This window comes from Egretta garzetta, unplaced genomic scaffold (genome assembly GCF_000687185.1).
Source record: "Egretta garzetta isolate BGI_Z169 unplaced genomic scaffold, ASM68718v1 scaffold302, whole genome shotgun sequence".
Taxonomy (NCBI): domain Eukaryota; kingdom Metazoa; phylum Chordata; class Aves; order Pelecaniformes; family Ardeidae; genus Egretta; species Egretta garzetta.
In genome coordinates, this window is record NW_009258788.1 from 457,356 (window position 1) to 474,259 (window position 16,904).

A 16,904-nucleotide genomic window follows, 5' to 3' on the forward strand; every position below is an offset into this window, starting at 1 on the left:
CCCGCAGCCCCGTATTAAGGCAGCGACCTCCTCGGGGTAAGCCCGACCGACCGGCCCTCACCGAGGCGACCATCCACGCGTTAACGGGTTTTCCCCTGGGCTGCCTGCGCCGGTCGTGCTCTGCCAGAACTCTCTTTCTGGAATGCAGTCCCCCTCGGCTCCTCGACAGGAGCCAAGGGAACTCCAGATGCCTTTTCCAGTTAGCCAGAGACCCCTTCCTTTCCCAAATCCAGCCTCGGAGCCGACTGGGGGGCGGGGGGGGAAGGAGTTGCACTGCTTCCTTCATTTAAAAAAGTAAGTATCCCCAACACCACTTTCTAGGGTTGTGTCCTCTCTCTCCCACCTGAAGAAAACACCTGCTTCAGCAACACCAGCACCTTCCCTGCCCGGCCCCGGGGGTGCCGCGGCGGGGCCGAAGGGACTGTCAGGAGAGCACGTTCTCCAGGCTTCCCGCCTGAGTCCCCATGCTGCCTGTTCTCGGGGTGAAACCTCAGAGCTGCGCGCCAAGAGCTGCTATGCCAAGAAAAGCCAAGGACATCCTACCCAGCGCTACAGGTGGAGATCATGCGTAGGAGCTCCTTCACCACGCATGCCAGACTGGGCCCATACTGCTAAGCCATTAGTAGGAGGATCAAGCAACCACTTACTGCCCGAAGAGACTTCCCTGCACACAACAGCTTTGCCAGCACCGCCAGGGAAGGGTGAAGGGCGCTAGCTGCATCAGTCTGACAATAAGGAATCTCTCTTCCCCTCTCAAGTTTTAGTCCTAGGATTTAGATCACAAGCAAGAATTTAGGAGCCTATCTCCCCAGCACAGAAATCACAAAGTAGTATGCAGTCGGTACCTCCAACCAGTAACTGCAGTACCTCAAACTTTTGACAAGCTCATGCTCCTACTACAACTCTCAAGGCCTTCTGGGAATACAATTTAGTGACCACATTCATATACACAAGCTCAGGCATTTTGTAGACCTCACTCATCTGTTCCTGGATCGGGCTGCCCAGGGAAGGGGTCGAGCCCCCATCCCTGGGGGTATTTAAAAGCCGGGCAGACGAGGTGCTTAGGGCCATGGTTTAGTGGTGGGATGGCAGGGTTAGGTTAGCGGTTGGACTTGATGATCTGAAAGGTCTTTTCCAACCTAAACGATTCTATGATTCTATGAATTAAATTTGTTCATCACCTCATTAGATAATGAGCCAGGCCTGCAAGTGAGATCATTCATCCTCACATTCAAGCCACGGTATCTAAGGGTAGCACTCTGCTCAAGTTTTGCCAGCCGAGCTCTTTCCAGCCAGATGCATGGCCAAAAAAGGCACACTCCAGCCAGCTGTGGCAGCAAAAAGTTCTCATGCAGATACAGCTTTGCCAACAGCAGAGCGCTCCTGTCAGCTTACGTTATTCTGAGAGGTGGAATAAGCAGTGTTAACAAGAATTCCTTCTGTCAGCGTATTTCCACTAGGGGACTCTGCTGTGTTCTCCAGCAGAAATTTTTCTAGTGGAGCCAAGCCCAAGGACAAGTAAAGGCATTTTAAGTAGGTGCACACTTAAATGTGCCATAAAGCTTCATAGCCCTTCATTAAAACATCCTCAAATTGAAGTGGAAACCTCACGCGGCATAGTTTAGCAACACTGTAGGTTCAGCTTACATACCAAGTACTCTCTACTCACGTCACTTTGTCCTGTGTACCTACTGTTGTTAAAAATCATAATTTAACCACACTTCTCCCTTCAAGCAGTTAGGTCCGCAGCAATGGAATACAGTTAAAAATATTTGTCAGTTTAGATCCAGATCCAAAGGTGAAGCGAGACACTAAACGCCTTTGAAGATCCAGACTTGCGCCAACAGGAGTTCACACCTAACATATTTTGGGGAAGATGCATTCATAGTTTGTTGCCTTACTGTTTGCTATGTAATTCAGTGAGGATTTTTTACTGATTGCAACTTCCAGTCACAGACTGAATTGTCTGACTCATATCCAAGTTGTTCTCTGCCCGCTATGGGTAGAATGAAGATATGTGGGTTCCTTGAATAAGTGCATTCAAGTAAGCCCCGTGTGTAATTTTTGACAAACACCATTTGTCTGAAATGAATTAAAAAAAAAAAAAAAAAAAAAAAAAGAGTATAAAACACCAAGCTCTTGGTTTAATACCAGTTTTCTAAGCGGCATTTATTTACTGCTGCGAGCACAGACTTAGCACAGCGTTTGCCAATTCACACGAAATGGACTCCAACAGCTGCACACGTTATTCTGATTCTTCGCTTGCTCTGATCGTACATAGAGCGCGCATCACTGGAGGCCCAAGGGATTCCAGTCAGTTGAAAACAGGCCAAGCCTATGCACTTTCAAGATTATAACGTGAGCAACTACGATAAATCTACGAAGATCACCTGTGCCCAACTTATTTATACTAGTACTGAAGCATAACATTGTCTGTAAGGAGGAATGTGATTTTCCCCAAAAGTTCTGCAGTTCCCTCTGTTTAAACTACATGATTTCCAGTATATTATGCTGAAGACTATTTGATTTGTTATGCTCATAAAATCTTACTGTTTCAGGGAAAAAAAGACAAGTCAACAGGGAAAAAAGTAAACATGCACTTAACTTTTTAATCTCTTTTCAAGCTTCCTTTCTAGTGAGAAGGCTAACAAAGAGGGATGCAAAATCTACTTAGAGAGTGGTGGGTGGCCCAATCAGGCAAGAAGTATTTACTGTAACAGGACCACATGAAATTACAGATTAACTTACGTTTCTCTGGCACGATAAAAAAAGTAGAAAAAAAAAAATATAGAAACAGATCCCCAATCAGCATCATTCTTTGTCAGACAGAATTGTATTTATTAGCCTACTTTTTTTTTTCCCCACACTGGTAAGAGTGTACAGAGACTAAGCTTCATTGTAATTTCTTAAACCACAAGCTCAGCTGTCAAGATAGCCAGGTAGACCTACATGCTCATCACATTACATCTACCAACTGCTATGGGGGGAAAAAAAAAAGTCGACAGGTTCTAATATGCAGAAAAGCTACCATTCAAAACTATGCTTATGACACACAAAAACATAGTAAGTGTGAGTCTTAAGTAATTTCAGGACAGTAACATGTCACCACGTTTTTAGTTGACAGCACCTCCATCCCTGTGCACTTCAGACTCTCTGGTAGATAAGGAACTTGGACAACAGGAACACCCAAGTCAACCACATCCCCCTACTTGTATAAACATGAGAGTAAATTATCTATCAATTCGTGCTGTCTTGTTAAGGGATATGGACAGCTTTGTTCACATTAAAGGAAATAAGTTTCACTACTTCTTTGCTATATATACACCCGTTAAATTTCATCCTGATTGTTCTGAAAAAGTGGAAGACAGCTCAAGAGCAGCAGCTGGATGTGATTGTCTTGCCACAGGCAAGACAGCAGATGTAGAAATTCAAAATACAAAAAACTGGAAGGTTTCAGCAGATTTGCAGAAGTGGATGGGAGTGGGATCATCAATTATCTTAAGCATTTCCTTGCACGGTCCTCAAAAACTAATACAGCATTCAGCAGCTGTAGAGGAATTGTCAGTCTCCTCTCCCAGTCTCCTCTGCAAAGTTGCCTATGTTGAAAACATTCTCCTGCAACAGACTGTAGTTTCTCTTGGAAAACTATTTCACAAGCTTTGAACTTGGAAACGCTAAAAGTACAATGTTCCAACGGCACCTTTTTCCTTCACTGGCAGCAAATGATGAACCAGAGAGAAAAAAAACCCACATATTTAATTACTCTTAGCCACAGAGGATTCCAGTTGTATTCTAGTGTGACAAAGCTACCTGGGAAAAGGCAATTATCATAAAGCAGTTACGTATTCTTACAGAGGTGGTTTGTTTGACTTCATTTAACTAAGTAGTCAAGGGTAGATGGCAATCTGCCTGAGGGTAGTATTTGCAGTCTACATGAGAAATTGCAAACAACAGCAGCAGTACATCACCAAAAAGCCAACCACGCTAAGAAGCTTCAAGTAACTTCAGAAGTCAAGGCATGTCCCATCTCGAGCGCCGAAACCACCTATGAATTTTAGTTACAGACAGGTCGGTTTTGCCCAGGATCCTGAAGAAGTTCATGTCTAATAATTACAGAAGTAGTTGCTGTCCTCCAACAGCATGCTATCAAACTGTTGATAATTATTGCTGCATTGCAAGGGTAACAATACAAAGAAACATTTCTGACAGATTCCAGAAACATGCAAGAAGATGCAGCAATCTCCTTTATCATCACACCAGCATAATCGCTACCATCCACTGTGGATTCCACGGTAGAAAATAGCAAAAGTAATAGCAAAATAACCACAAAGTGTCGCTGGAGGAATGAGGGAAACACTGAGGAAAGGGCTCAGGGACTGTGTCAAGCTTATCTTCCTGACTACACCATATGAAGTCTAATACCAAAGCCACGAGTCTGTCACAATCTGCACCTTTAAGTTGACTCAGGATCCTGGTGTCACTATTCATATGGCAATCAGTAATTCTACACAGAAAAGCAAATGTATTCTCCAGATTTGATGCTACCTTTGACAAACAGAAAAGGAGTTACTCAAAATAGCAAGAGTGTCTACATTCCAGCATTATTACTTGTGAATGCAGAGTAAGAAAAACTTACTGGCTGTCTCAGAAAAAAAATTGATATATGCACTTCCCTACCTTATAATGAAATTGTTTCATTTCAGAGCAGTCCAGCAGATTAGCAAATCTTTACATGATTTTACAAAATCAACAGTATTTGAGATTGGTAATAAGCTGGCATACGAACTATGCCACCGTTGAGCAATTTCTCTGTTCAAGTCTTAGCATTTACAACTCCTTAAGACTTCTCTAATAGTAACAAATGTCTATTCTACAAGCCCACTGAATCTTTCTAAGGACTAAACGCCCTGCTCAAACATATGGCTTTACTGTGATCCTAGAATTTGTCGTCAACAACTATCTGCCTTTTAATATGCAGGTCACCTTTAAAAACTATTAATGTCAAGTTTATCACTCTATTTTTGATCAATAAAGACCACCAACTCTTCTGCTCTCAAGACCACGATGGTTTTGGCTGCCATATTGCATTCTAATTTCAAGATACAAATCGCAACATTTTTCAGCTTACATTAGTAAAATGCTGTGGCTGAATCTTCATAGTAACATCCTACAACTTCTCACCCCCAGTTGCAATGGAGTTGGGAGTTCAGAGGAGTGCATCTGTACATCTCAAGTCCAACCCATAATGCCCCATACTAGCAAGCCATTCAATTAGCCTCACATCAGCCTCCAAAAACAAAAATTGTGCCCAAAATGTGTAGTTAAATTAGGCTTTATTACAAAATACTTAAGTCTTGCAGTGTTCTTTCAGTATGAATGGAGCACTGAACACAGCGAAGTAGAAACCTGAAATCTGGAAAGAACCGGGCATCACAACCAGGCTGTTACTGTTACATAAAAATATTATCATCCATAGAGCAGCTGCACAGCTCTTTTCATTAATTTCTCAGAAAAGGAAACACCAGCATAGACGACACAAAATTTAAGTTGCAGTTGAATTTTCTTTCTGAGTTAAGAACATTACTGAGAACAGATGCATATGCCCTTGGCGAAACTGGTCCAAGTGCAATACAATAGCACAGGCAATGGGAGGGGGATCATTTTGTTTCACTGTCATCAATATTTAAACAGCAAAAATGCAATGGATTTATTGGCAGAATGAGAATTCACACCGATGTAGCAAGCAGCATGGTGTCAAAAATAAAATTAGCTCGCATTCAATGGATAAATCCTTAACCCATGAATGTGCTAGAGGCATCTAATTCTTGCAGTAAAGCAAGTACTGCGTGCAAAGTTTTATCTTACTTTTATCTAATAGGCTTCATTTCGGCTCTTTGATGAAGGCAGTACCAACTTAAGTTGAGAGTTTAACCCAGTTGTTAGAATGCCCAGAGTCTTGTTTGCAGTCAGCAGAGTCTTCTAAAGCAAACTGCTCTCCACTTTCAAAATTCTCATCAAGCTGACAGTGTTAAGGAAATGAAGTTCAATCCATAGGATATGTCAGCAGTACCAAAAGATATACCAGATGGTTGTGTTAACTCATTTTTTTTCTAAGAGGCAGTTTAATCAAATAATGTCTGGACCAAACCACACATTGGGGTTTTTATCCCTTACATACACATGCCATAATCAAAGGTAAGAGTCTAACCAGATCTAATTCGGAGTTCTTAGTATATATTATTTCAGAGCTGATAAAAACTTATCTGAGATAAACAAAAGAGTTCACAGGCTCCAATTCACATAAAAGAAGTCAGGAGGAAGCAGTTTTAACCATAATGAGAGAAGACAGAGAAGGCAGAAAGAAGAACAGGTAATAACTGAAGACTTTACACAGCTATAGCAAGCTGGTTCCCACAGTGACAACAGTGCAAGTAGTAACCTGAAATTTCCTCTGTAAAAGAAGATTTGCCGTAAAGTATATATTTTATTCATGCATTTGTTTAAATTAGGGGAGGAAGTAAGCCTAAACTCACTGTTTATTCAACCTCCTCCCTCCTTAAGGATGGCTATCAATTTACATGATAATTTCAACTGAACTTCGCCGTGGGAAAAATAAAATTTAAGAGATTATAGACAAACGTACCATCATTGTTGTCTTTGTAGCTCAGTATTTTTCCATCAGATCGTAATCCTGGAGGGGCTTATTTTCAGATCCCCATTTTTTCATGCAGATCTTCTACCCCCCTGTGGCAATAACATTTTTAGAATTAAAACAGACTTTCAACTTGCACCACAGGGAGGATTTCTGATGGAACATCAAATTAAAAAATGTGGTGACAGTTCACAAGTCAAATGATATCTCAACTTCTCAAAAGCAGTAGCTTTTTTTCCTCTTTAAACTTAGGTGTGAGAAAAAAAATCCCAAACCTGTACATGCCGCTTTGATGATTAATAAGAAAAAAAAGGGGGGGAAATACTATTGATATGAGAAGTTAGATTCACTGGATCAGTTAAATCAGGGTCTACATCGGCGATATGATTTTGGTATGCCTCTCGCAGGAATCAAGCTTTACTCTACTTACAGCAACATTTGCTTAATAGCTGCCTACTGTTCAACAAGATTTGTAAACAATAAACAACACTGGTTTTGCAAATTCATCTTAAGTAAGGTTATACAAAAGAAAAGTAGTACCGGTGCAGGCATAAGATCAATGCGAAAGGAGCTCAGAAAGTCCTAACCATTTTTAGTGACAATGTTCCGGATAACTTGACATTTTTAAAACAGTGTTGGCATCATCCATGCACAAGACCTGCAGATCATGACTGTGGTACCTTCAGCAATGCACATACGGTAAATCCAAAGATTAGATTACCCCATTAACACACCTACACATCCACATTACTGGTTCTGTGTCGTGACAGACAAACAGAACTGTAGCAACAGTTCATTTCAGACCGACCACTTCTTTAAAGACAGCGGCTTCTGCTGTTATGTAAGCTACAAAGGTTTTGCTGACCAAACCCTAAAATTGAAGGGCTAATTACGTTAAGGACAGATAACTACTCAGGAAACGGAAGTCAATATAATTTGGGTATTATTAAAAAATTTTTGAGAAGGATGCATTGTTTATGATACGCCACTGTTGCAGTAAACAAAATTTTAAGACTATAACTCAGTCCCCAGTAGCCTAATGGTACTGCTCCTAGGAATTATATCATACACATAGGAAAAGAAATTTAAACACTACGTTAATCTAAAGCTTATACTTTCCCTTTCAAACATTACAAAAGGCACCCACTACTTCCACTGAGAATGTCATAAGGTCACCTGAAAAAAAAATAAATCAAAATTCCTACATTTTCTTTTTCCTAGAAAACTCCATTGTCGAGATTTTTTTTCCTACTCCAAGCAGACAGGCAGTTTTTTCTGGAATAGGACAAAAAACCTAACTTGAACCATTAAGTCTTTCTTGTTTGTTAAAAGACTCTTGGATTTTACTTTTATAGTTAATGGGTTAATTTTATAGTTAAAGGATTAATTATAATTAATGATCCTTGATTAATTAATCAAGATAGATTAGTGAGAAACAGGCTGGAAGGAGTCTGACAGGCAAAAAAACCCATACTCCACTAAAATTAATTGAAAATCCATCAGTATTTATAGATATGGCTAATTACAATTATTATATAGCATATTTTATTTGAATTGTGGTTTCATAAATGCAAAAAGTTTTAATTAAAAATGACATTATGGGTCCTGATTCTGCCCTTCTGATCCGCACCAACAGCCCTTAAGAGCCTGCGCAGTCTCAAATCCAATCACAGAAAAGCAAACCACAAATAGAACCATGCAATGCACAGCACAAATCATCTCGAGTGTCCTAAGTAAATTTTACCACATCAGCCACCCCACTACATTTATCACAGAGGGAACTGATCCCTACCTCTGAAGGCTAGAATAATGCTACATTTTACTAAATTATGCAGCTTTAGATTAACTGCAAAGTAGCTTGAGGCTCTTGGAATATGTGTGCTGTAACGTCGTAAAGCATGTAAATCAGGAGTCATTGGAATTGCCAATGGACTTCCACAAGAAGGGAAAAAAAAAAAGTATCAGGTCCATGGCCAACAGTAGAGATACCAACAACTGGGTGTGTATTATGTTATGTGGGTACGTATCATTTCAAAAGCTGCCACTTTGTATTTATTTTAGTAGAATCATAGAATCATTTGGTTGGAAAAGACCTTTAAGATCAAGTCCAACCATACCTGCCCACCACTAAACCAGGTCACTAAGCACCTCGCCCAACTGTCTTTTAAATACCTCCAGTATCTGCTGTCTGTAGAGTTTTGAACCACAAAGGGTTCTTGTTCTTGGTGCAACAGCTATACACTTCTCAAATAAGGTGAATTTTTTTGTAGCAATTAATTCTGACATTTATGAAGTGGAATTAATTGGGACTAATTCAGCAACAATGGATTTGTCTTCTAAGATGCACAGAAATCAAACTGTTGCACCTGCCTAAATTAGGCTCATTAGCATAATAAAGGTATGTACTTCAGAAAATTAGCATCTTAAGAATGCTCTTTAAATAAACATTATTATACCTTGTTTACTTGTTTCGCCTCAGCCTGCTTTCTCATTAACATTTACTATGGCACCTTTTACCAACATGAAATTGCCTCCTACCCACAGCCCACTATCTCCTCCCTTCCCCTACAAAAATAAAAATTAAAAAACACACTCAGATTCACTCTCCTGCAACTCCCCGCTAATAATGGCGCATTACCAAAATGAATGTTTCTTGGTTCCTTTATACTTTCTCTCCACCCATTTATGTCTCTGTATGAGCAACGAATTCAGAAAGACTCCTGGCTGTACCAAGATGTGTCGGTCAAAACACATGCCCCTCCAGACTGCCTCCCTCAGAACAGCCTAGACCAAGCACATTTTTCATCAACACTAGATACAAGTTCTGTGCAAGAACCTTTACTCACTGTGACATATAATTACACCACGAAAACTGCACTGCATTAATGGTGAATATACTATATGAATAACAATGAAAAGTTGGAGTATGGGAACGAGTGTACAACAGAAGATTACCTCTCTTCCCAAAGACCTTTTGGAACTACAAATTATAATATTCATGAATAGTTTTCTAAACCTTCATTAATTTTAATTTCTTCTCTACACTACTGTAAATGGGCTTTTTAGTGCACATCTCTAGTTTTCACCACATCTCTTTCTTTGAACAGCATCTTAAAAACCAAACACACAAAAAAAGTAAGATTCCTACAGAAGAGCTACAAGTTTTTAATTGTCAATTCCACCAATTATTGTGGCCAGAAAACTATATTTAAAAACATACAGAGTTCATTCGCAGTAGCTCTTTACCCTAGAACCACCACTCTGTTAGCCATTAATCTACCAAAATCTTACAAGAAACTGCATATTTAATGTTTAAAAAAAGCAACGCTTCCAAATGCAAAAGCCTTCAAAGTATAAGCTCTTTAAGATTTTCAAATACAAATTTAATGTATAAAACTCAGCTTCTTGGGAAGAATACCCTCACTTCTCACTTACCTTAACCCTAAAAGTTTAACTACCATAGTCAAAAATTTAAAAAAATACCTATTTTCTTTACATGAATTTGTTAACTTGTAATTGGCATATTTAATTCAAAACACATTTGAGTAAACTAGAATTGCAAGTATTCTTCCAAAACCTGAACCATTAGTTCATGCATACCTTACAAAGTTGATGCATGTGATCTTTGATGCAGTGCTACAGGAGATTAACATCCAGATTCAGAAGGATGTATAAGCAATTGCATCCACTGTTTCGGGACAAATTTGAACTGAAACCTACCTAATCTCATGGGAATGCACATATATTTCCTGGGCTGCAAAGTTAAGCAACTGAGACAAGAGCCTCTCAGTTTGTTTTTGCTTGCCTGACATCATGAATTCAAACTTCAACTCTAAATTAGGCAACCCAAGGATAGGAATGTATGCTATCCATGTTCTAGCCGAGTGGTCTCACCAGTTCAGTACAGAGTGCCCAAGAAGACCTGTCCTCCCTTTGGTTGCAGTTCTATGTATTCCCTACCCCAGCACTCCTCAGGCCCTTGGCTGAGCCATGTCAGCATACTAATCCAGCAGAACATTGACCCACCAAAAATACAGAACAGTTGAGGGTTTCCTGCTATTTTTTCTTGCAAAATTAGCATACTGAAATGGCTAAAAAAGGTTCAAAAAGTATGAGAAGCAGCAAAAGAAAGCAAGGGGGAGGGACAACAGGAACTGCAGCAGAGCAGCAGCCTGGCAGTCAGATGTAATCAGGCTCCCAAAGGAGAAGAGCTTTTGTTTCTTCAGACAGTTTAAATAGACTTTGGTTCCCCTCAGAAAGTTCAAAGCTCCTGACCATGTTCTTTGGATTGAGGTGCACAGAAAGAGACACGCTTATAGCTCAACAGGTCAGCTGCTTTAATGCCAAAGCTCTACTCCTTTCTTCATTCGTAACTTGTTATTTTACCGCGTAGCTGAGTTAATTTTGATTTATTAGGGTTTTTTGCCCATAAAAGGACAGTCCAACTCCATTGCCCCCAGCCACACACTCCTGCCACTAAACCAGCAATAGAACTGCTCTTGGACCAAAAAGGCAGGATAGCAAGGGACAGAGGGTAGAGCTGATGGGAAGGGGGAAGAGTTGGAAGCCGCACAGTCCATATTGCCAGCTACCCTGCAGTTATTTGGCTCAGACACACTGTGAAACTAAATTCTAACCAGCTTCCTGGCTCAGATGATTTTTAAAAACTCGCAAGTTTAGTTGTCTAGTTAACCCCCTGCATAAATAGGTAACAAAGACATAAATGAAGATCTGCCTACTTATGAGGGCACACGGTGTTACAGTGCAGCACCCTGAACCTAAGCTGACATTTTTACCCACCAAGCCCCAAACCTGTTACCACTGAAGCCAAGTAAAACTAAGTTTAGAGCAAAGAGATGTGAACCCAGGTCAGGCTCTCCATCCTGGAGATAAATACAAAGTCACATTCCTCAGGGAATTCTAAAATAAGAAAATCTCATGGCGAAAAAAAAATATAGTAAGTCTACCTGTTTCCACAGTTTCAGTCTCAATTTCTTGTTCCTCTGCTACATCTTGCATCAGGTAAGTCTCGTCATCATAAACCAGGACCTGAGCAGCGTAACCCTGTTCTAGTCTGGCACTAGGAACTGGCTCCACAATCACTGCTGGGAATTCAGAGACTGGCTCATTTTCCTGTAGAGAGAAAAAAAAAAAAAACATGCTCTAAATACTGCACTGTTGAACTCAATACATCAATATTTTCCTCTTATGCTCTTACATATTTTATGGAATAATGATAATAATTTTAAAGATTTTAAAAGGAAATTTTCTTCTAAAATAAGATATTAAAAAAAAAGGTAATTATCATCCACCAAAGGGACTTTCCTGAATCTCAAAAGATATTTTCCTGGCTTTAAGCGCTTAAAATTTAAAGCATCAGACAGCTTTAAGACACTGAAAAAGCGCAAGCTTTCTAATTAAGACATTCAGCTGTGGGAAGTGTTTCTTCTCCCTCTGCTCCAGGAAATGTAATCAAGGCTTTGCATGTGTACTGCAACATGCCTACATCTGACCTGTATCTTATGAACACTCATGTTTTGGATTAAGTACGTAAGCGATCACAAAAGAACTGACTACTTCAAAGCCCATATGCCTATCTCTACTTATTTAAGGATAAAAATGTCTGTAACAGCACATTTGATCTGTTAAAGTGTTGCAGAAGTGGAACCCTGACGGATTCAATTTACTACGAGCTACAGGATAGTAGAATATAGTTATTATTTGTTGATACGAATGCAAAATACGAGCAAATAGGTCACACTGGCTAACTTTGAAAAAGGTCCTTGTGTTCTTCTGCTCATCTCATTCTACAGCTCAAGACACATCTGCGATCTTTACTTTAAAGAGATGCTTAGTATAGAATTTAATTTTGTAAACCCAGGCTACAGTTGTACTGCATACTTCAAAACGTACTGCTTCCACTTCTCTGTGATAATAAAAATCTTCTAATAAAAGATATTTGAAAAATGGGCTGCTCTCTTCCTGCTCACACAACAATCTCTAATCCATTTCACTTGCTCCCACAGCAAGTTTATGGTGATTTTTTTCTTTCAAATTAACATAAAAGTTGTAAAGTTTGTTAGTAAATAAGCGCTATTTTTGTTTTTCTAACCTCTTGATTTCTTATTCCATTGCTGTCAAACTCCGGGCCAGGGCCTCCAGTATCAATCACTGCTGATGTCATGGTGCATCCCCTGAAGACGCTTTGAGAGCTGTTATCTATCCTGAAGACAGTAATGCTGATAGCCTGAGGTTATCAAAGGCTTAAATTCACAATCCACTTCTGTTAAACAGCTAGGCAGAGGCGGCTGAAACATAAAATAATTTTAAGTTATTTGCATAGTTTATATTCAGAAGTCTTCCAACGTTTATGAAAGCTATTGCATGCTACGTTTCTACATCAAAAGAAGGCATCAGTGAACACAACAGATGTGACAGAACGTGCTGACCCTGGCAAAGTTAACACTGACTACTGCCATACAACACAAGTTTCACACTAACTTTTCATACTAAGGTAATACAATTTCAGTTTGGTTCTTTGCTATTTATTAAGTTTCACACAATTCTAAAAACAAATAATATCCTTAGATATTTTCCATTGGCCGAAATAATGAATTTCTCACTGAGGTCAAGTATCAGCTAGATTTCTGAGACACACAAATTTGAGTTAGTGCGGCTTTTCTGGAGTTACTGTTTTCCTACTGAATTATGAGATTTTTTTTAATATTACTTTTCTTCTTTGTTCTACTAGTGTTTCATAGTCATTTGATAAAGCTATAGTTTCATAAAGCTTCCAAACATACCGCCTTCTTACAGCACTGCATATATAATACAAATCTCACATATACATACTTGATTTCTAATCTACAGTTTTCTTTGTAATAAAGAGTATTGTAGCAGTTTCCCTTTTTTTCTTATGAGTCCAAAAACCAGTAGTTCTACATCATAATGCTTGAACTTGGGTACACCATGGACTCATTGAACTTACAAAGATACATAACCCCCATCTGTATGAATTTCTTTAAAACTAGATTAACAGCAGTGCTTTGTTTCTAAACAACTGCTATTTATTTATTCTGAATAAATATTATTACTCATATCCTGTCTTTGGAAGAGACAAATAATCCGTGTTCATAAACCTTGGGCTGTGAAGAGCAGTTTACTACTTCAAGATGCAAACTAAGAAGTTTGGCTGCTTAGCTGTACAACAGAAAGCACATATTCCACGTGAGACGTAAGAACCCAATCTGATATCAATTACCCTTGCGAGTAACTCCACTGAGATCAATGCTTTATAACAGAAGCCAGAATTTAGCCCAACGTTTTTAATAAAATCCATCCATTTAAAAAGCTAGCACAATCACTGCGGTCTGCAAGAAAACAGTATCTAAGGAAAAAAAATTTATAATTAATACTCCAATGGGTAAACTCAAGAAGCCTGCTTTTCAATAGCAGGCAGGTACCTTTGCATAGCTTAAGTATGTCACAAAGCTGATTTGGTTCTCATGCAGTATATTAATGCAGATAAACAATCATATACTAGACCATGTGTACTGTATATTCATATTTTATGTACTATAATCCCACACAGGTGGCCGAACAGCTGCCAAATTGTAGCAACTGAAAACACTTAATACTGTGTACTAGATCAGGTTATGTCAAAAACCTGCTATTTCTGTCTCCTAGGTTACAAGAAGTTTAGATTACTTTTGTGCGGATTTCTCTCCACATGAATTATCAACTACCTACAGAAGTGAAGATAGGGCAAGGCAGAAACATAAATGATAATCCTTACTTTTCAGTTCCAGCAGAAATTCATAGTGAGTAAGAACCTTATGTGGGAAAACATACAGAAGAATGAGAGAGATGCTAAATCTTAGTATTCTTTAAAAGGATGTTATCTTTAGACTGATGGCACAGAACAGTCCAGGGAAGGTAAAAATTAAAGACCCGGAGTCTTTCTATAACAGGATTTGAACTTCATACTTCTTGCTGTTCAGCAACCTTTTCAAAAACCTGACAGTGTGGGGAAAAAGGTAAGCCCACTGGCCAGCAAGTGGTTAGTTAAAAGAGTTTCAGTTCAGCCTGGTTTAGAAATTCTAAGTTAAAACAAACACACAAAGTGTATGTTAGATTCCCGCAGACGCACCCCTTTTCGAATGAACCCACTAAGCATTTGCCCTCTTCCCTTTCCCTAAGCAGTATGTCCTCGTGGAAGCCTTTTCGCTTCTCCCTCGAACTTCAGTAGCATAGTGAATCTATTTCCCATCCTCTCCCTAGCAAGTCACAACGAATACGACTTCTGTAAAAGGAAAATACTGCCTAGCCGCTTTCAGAAATCAGTTCCAAAATTCACATTTCCCAAGGATAACAGAGACAAAAAGTCCAAAAGACAATCAGATTCAGATTCTTAAAGTAGGAGATGATTCAGGTTTGTAAGAAACCAGGTTACCCCCGGTGCTACAATTAGCCAGCATAGAAGCTGGTTCCAAGTCTGACTATTTTTGAATTACAGAACCACATACAGAAAGATTTAAAAACAAACAAACAAACCACTCACTACAAAGTTAATTCCTCCCTGGACAAGTGCTTACAACAAAGCAAAATATGGAATGATGTCAGAGGAAGAAAAACAAAAAAAAAAAAGAATCTAAGATTTCCAGAAAAGATGATTAAATCATTTTGTCACAGATCTGACATCCACTCCTGCTCTTCCCGGTCATGGAAAATACAGAAAGAAAACAGTTCTGAAACATTTGGAATATCCCTTACAACAGGGAAAGCAGCTTTACTGCATCATCCATTGTTTTTATACATATCTCATGGGAAAACAAAAATAAGTCCAGGTGCTGCCACCCTCAAAAAAACCCAAAAATCCAAATCTTGAAGCCACATTCTTGGCCTCAACTGCAAGAAGTTTCTGTTTACCGCTACAAAAGACACAAAGACTCGAGTTTTTGACAGTTTTCACTGGTCAAGATCATCAGTTACAGCAGGTACATCTTCAGAGGCTCCAGGGCACTTGTGATAAAGGCTGCAAAATACCAGAGAGTTTATTCGCGTGTCGAATAGTACGTTTATATGGCCTACATTATATATCCAGGTGTCTGCCTACAAGAAACCCAAACAGTCCTCTCATGTTTTCAGCAGCTAGCAGAGAAGCTTAAAAACACTTCAAATCACAACTGTGATGAACGTGTAGTAGTCCCAGAAAAAACAGAATCTTAAGTCGATCCCCCCGTGCATAACCACCTATCAAGTTAAGGGAGAAGAAAACATGCAGCTCAACAGAATTAAAAATACTAATTGAAAAAACAGTGTGAAAAGGATGGCAGAGTGTCACTCCCACTAGGCCAGACTCAAAGTTAAGTTATTTAGGGCTGGCTTCAAAACAAAACTCTCTAAATATAAATCTGCAAATAGTTTCAGCACGCTTTTGTTTAAATTATAAAACAAACAAACAAAATCAATGCTTTAAAAAAAAAAAAAAAAAAAAAAAGAGATGCACACGCTGGTACCCTCACATGCAAACAAGACAAACATGCAGCAGACTGGGCAGCACTGGCCAGAGGCAGCTGCTCACGCAGCACTCAGAAGAAACGTAAGAGTTCTTGGAACAATGTCCCCCTTTTATTCAGCTGGCATCCCAAATCCCGAGGAGAGATTTATGCGGATACCTACACAGATGCAACCGCAAGAGCAGGACTGCAGCCAGCAGTAGCATCACACACAACTTTTTTTTTTTTTTTTCAAAAACGCCTTCCTTTGGTTTAATAAAAAAAAAAAAGTTAAGGAAGTCAGCTTGAAAATGAAATTACTTATACGTACAGCAATACATTGGCCAAGATCACTGCGGAATCCCATTAACTGTAACAAGGCTTCCAAGGGTACAAAGGTGGTCTTTCACGGGCAGCAGCACCTCAAATATACCAGTAAATGTCACTATCACTAATAAACTATAGTGCACACTGGAAAAAAAATTTTATGTTGACTGAAAGTTCTTTTTTTAAGACATTTTCCCAGATAATTTTTACCACTCTGGCTAACTGATTCACACTGACATTTGAAGAAACAATGAATTAAATACCTTTTTTTTTTTTTTGAAACCCAGAACAAGTCTAAAAACTGAAAAGATTACTTACTGCAAAAGCCAACAGGAAAAAAAAAAAAGAATTTGTAAATAGCTAAGGAATGAGGGGGTATGCTCAAAAACAGGATACAAAGTAAATCTTTGCACCCACAATGTCAGGGG

General features: G+C 39.2%; 1 protein-coding gene across 1 annotated transcript in view; it reads right to left on the reverse strand.

The window, feature by feature from the left end:
* Nucleotides 1–16,595, reverse strand: part of ELF2 (E74 like ETS transcription factor 2) — a 34,564-nt gene extending 17,969 nt beyond the window's left edge. Inside the window, 3 exon segments of the mRNA XM_009649492.2 lie at nucleotides 11,620–11,785; nucleotides 12,765–12,960; nucleotides 16,481–16,595. Coding sequence (XP_009647787.2) covers nucleotides 11,620–11,785; nucleotides 12,765–12,836 — 238 coding nt within the window. The 5' untranslated portion in view covers nucleotides 12,837–12,960; nucleotides 16,481–16,595.
* Between the last annotated feature and the right edge of the window lie 309 nt (nucleotides 16,596–16,904).